Below are 589 nucleotides of genomic sequence, written 5' to 3' on the forward strand. Positions count from 1 at the left end.
GTTAAAAATTCAAGCAGCATACAGGATGGGCCAGTGCCCCACAGCCATCGTTTCACAAAGTGACAACTGTCTCTGGTCTTGGGTTCAGCGCAGACTTCATGCTTCGTGTTTCATACACCTGCTTTACTTGTTAGCAAAAGATCTGGTTTCCTATTACCTTTTCCTCACATATTCTGTCATGTTGCAGACTTTCTCTTTCATGTTCTAGTTGGAACACAGTTGTTCGGGGCAAATATTGTAGGAGGAATGTCCATGTCTAGATCGATGTTGCACAATTTGTAATTATAACTTGTGACTGACATAATATTTATTAGTTGAACTGCCTCCTACCACTTGTTTTAATCATTATTAGGGTGTACGTTTCGTGTATTAGCGCGAAAGCTGGATGTAGATGAATGAGCTCTATAGCTGGCTAGTTAAGGCACCCATTTCAGCATATAAATTACACTTAAAATACCTTTAGAATTAATAAAAGCACTTTATTTAAACAATAAATTTTCAGCCACGTGACTACTAAAAACGACTTATAACTTTTATACTAATAACAAATACTTTTAATACAAACAACTAACCTCTTACAAAGTATTAG

General features: G+C 36.2%; 1 protein-coding gene across 1 annotated transcript in view; it reads right to left on the reverse strand.

Moving 5' to 3' along the window:
* Nucleotides 1-402: 402 nt before the first annotated feature.
* LOC119594821 overlaps nucleotides 403-589 on the reverse strand; it is a 4,428-nt gene continuing 4,241 nt past the window's right edge. The window contains exon 3 of the mRNA XM_037943911.1: nucleotides 403-457. Within this exon, the coding sequence (XP_037799839.1) occupies nucleotides 403-457 (55 nt within the window). The remainder of the gene's footprint in view (nucleotides 458-589) is intronic.

The sequence above is a fragment of the Penaeus monodon genome, chromosome 34, assembly GCF_015228065.2.
Source record: "Penaeus monodon isolate SGIC_2016 chromosome 34, NSTDA_Pmon_1, whole genome shotgun sequence".
Classification (NCBI taxonomy): domain Eukaryota; kingdom Metazoa; phylum Arthropoda; class Malacostraca; order Decapoda; family Penaeidae; genus Penaeus; species Penaeus monodon.